At 39.1% G+C, this 2,634-nt stretch overlaps 1 protein-coding gene across 1 annotated transcript in view; it reads left to right on the top strand.

Moving 5' to 3' along the window:
- Positions 1-660: 660 nt before the first annotated feature.
- LOC107553363 (neuroplastin-like) overlaps positions 661-2,634 on the top strand; it is a 38,692-nt gene continuing 36,718 nt past the window's right edge. Inside the window, exon 1 of the mRNA XM_016235570.1 lies at positions 661-1,382. Coding sequence (XP_016091056.1) covers positions 1,304-1,382 — 79 coding nt within the window. The 5' untranslated portion in view covers positions 661-1,303. The remainder of the gene's footprint in view (positions 1,383-2,634) is intronic.

Raw genomic sequence — 2,634 nt, 5'->3', positions numbered from 1 at the left:
AATATATATATATATATATATATATATATATATATATATATATAATTTAATTTATAAATGTGTATGTATGTGTATATATATATATAATATATATATGTGTGTGTGTGTGGGGTTGTACATACACACATATGTAGTTGTGTATTTGGTGTTTGGCTTAGTGTTATGTTAGAATCAGTATTATACTCATACTTTTTGTTCTTTAATATTTTGCATTGTTTTTAGCTTTTTTGTTGTTTTTCATTTAAACAAGTTTTGAAATTTTGTTGTATGCATTTGTCATTTTTATTTAATTTCTTTATTTTTAAAATGTGTATAGGTAGTATTTATAAAGTTTTAGCTTTTAGTTTTGGATCAGTTTTTAGTTGTTTTAATACTGCAATTGATTGCTTCTGTTGTCCTCAATTGTAAGTCGCTTTGGATAAAAGCGTCTGATAAATGACTAAATAAAAATAAAATAAAACCACAGTCGCTATAGTAAAAAGCAGACTTGAACTGTGTTTCAGGACAAAAGTATTATTGTAAATGTGGTCTTTGGGGCAAGTTGTCACATTTTAAATAACGTTTTAAAAATTGTGCAATTTTATGGAATTTTGTCATCATAATTTATTTTGGCCAAAACAATGGTTAGACATTTATGTAGGTTACTTTGTGCATTTTTCGGGGTCATTAATTGTTCACTTTTATTGAATTAGATTTTATTAATTTCGCTGGGGGGGGGATGCCCCGCTATTTGAATATAATTTTTCCCCCAAGTTAAATATATGGTGAATGCATTTTGGGAATATTACTGTTTAAAGTTTGCCTTTACTATTAATTGCATTGCAGAAATAACCTACAGGACAGAAATGGCCTATTAACTGGAGTAAAAAAAATGTGACGATAATCCTCCCCGGTCCCTTTTTATATCCAAAGATAGCACTGAAAATATCTGTTGATTGCATTTCGTGTTACTGTATTGTTATTTCTGGACTTGAATTCCACAGTGAATCGCATGCGCGCGCGCTGCGCAGAGCTGATGCGCTCGAGGCCCCCTGACAGCTGAAGGTTCTCCGCGATGACGGACACTCCGATGGCCCATCATCATCATCATCATCTCCAGCAGCAGCAGCATCAGCATCCGCATTCCTGAGCGCCGGACAGCATCATCCTCCTCATCCTCACCCGTCCTCCATGCAGCAGAGCCACGCAGCGCCTGTCGCGTTTCTCGCCGTCCGCCCTCGCTCCTCCTCCGCCATCCTCTGCGGCTGAAGCCGCTCCGCGTCCATCACCTGCTCGCCGTGTCCCGTCTCCGTCCTCCCGCAGGATGCTGTCCTACGCGGGGATGCTCGCGCTGCTCCTCATCCACGGGAACGTGATGCTCCCGTATGTATCATCTCAGAACGGTAAGGAAGACGGGACGCGCTCGTCCGGGATCTGTGTGTAATCTGCTTTAGAGGTCGATGCCATCTTTATGATGACAGACACCCCGCTGCATTACAGTCGGGCTGATTTGTGGAGCGTAAAGCCTGGAGAGGAGATTTGCGCGTGACAGAAGTGGGAATTAGTTAATCATATTTGATATTTCACAATGCAAGGCTTATTTTAATAGTACTGTGTTCCTAAACGAGGAGTGTTTTTCCTTCTGCTCATCATGTTCTCCAGAGTAATCCGTGTTGTTTACACTCACCCCTCTGATATTCACATCTTTACACCTCTCGCGACTAAGGAGAAACCCAAACATTATGCAATGCCCTGATGTTGAAAGTTACTGATACAGAACCTGGGTTTAGACTGAACTAATGTGCAAGAGGAGTTATATGCAAGTGCTTCTGAAATGAAAAGCAGCGTCTTTGTGAGCTGTAGATAATAAGTGCGTGTCCCTGAAGGCATGTCCGTGACTTTACATGCTGGAGTGTCACAGCTGTGACCAGGAGAGGGCAGATGCATCACCTGCAGACGAACAGGGCCAGGGTATTCCCTCCTCAGGATGCAAAAAAAATAAAAAGGAAAGGGGAAAGAAAAACAACAGCGAAGCATCATTCAGTTTTATGTCCGAAAGGCTGTTTTTGTGCAGCGCGTAACCAAAAAATAATAAAGCATCTGGCCAATGTAAACATCAAATGTGATCTGGACAGAAGCAGGTTCTGGCAGCGCAGATGTCTGGCTGTAAACTGTTTAGTCGACTAGAAATGCACTTCATGGGTTAGTCAAGTTGTATTCAATCCTGAGATTATTTTAGTGTGATTGAAAGTCGGTTTTAAGGGTCAGATCTGAAAGAGCTGGTCAGATGTGAAGTGAGAAGTTTTATTATTGCAGAAATTATATTATTGCAAAACAATGACTTTCAAACAGGTTTCCCAAAATGCCTGGCTGCTTAAACGGATTCATATTCTGAAAGCATCACAGTGTGACCAATGATCTGTTTGATGCATCTCTATATCATGGTTCTTATAGTTAACTGAAACTAAAATACAACTAATAACAACTATGTAGACATATTAGTGCTGTCAATTGATTAAAAAAAATTACTAATTGCACATTTTTTCTAAAAATGAATCGTGATTTATTAAAAGTCTCTAGGAAATAGTTTATTCCCCTCATATTTAACCCCTGACTATAGCCATTCAACATTACAGTAGCTATAATTGAGAGCTA

The sequence above is a fragment of the Sinocyclocheilus grahami genome, unplaced genomic scaffold (genome assembly GCF_001515645.1).
Source record: "Sinocyclocheilus grahami isolate Dianchi unplaced genomic scaffold, SAMN03320097.WGS_v1.1 scaffold471.1, whole genome shotgun sequence".
In the NCBI taxonomy this organism is placed as follows: Eukaryota; Metazoa; Chordata; class Actinopteri; order Cypriniformes; family Cyprinidae; genus Sinocyclocheilus; species Sinocyclocheilus grahami.
Note: the sequence above shows the minus strand (reverse complement) of the source record. Positions and strands in the feature narration are given on the sequence as shown.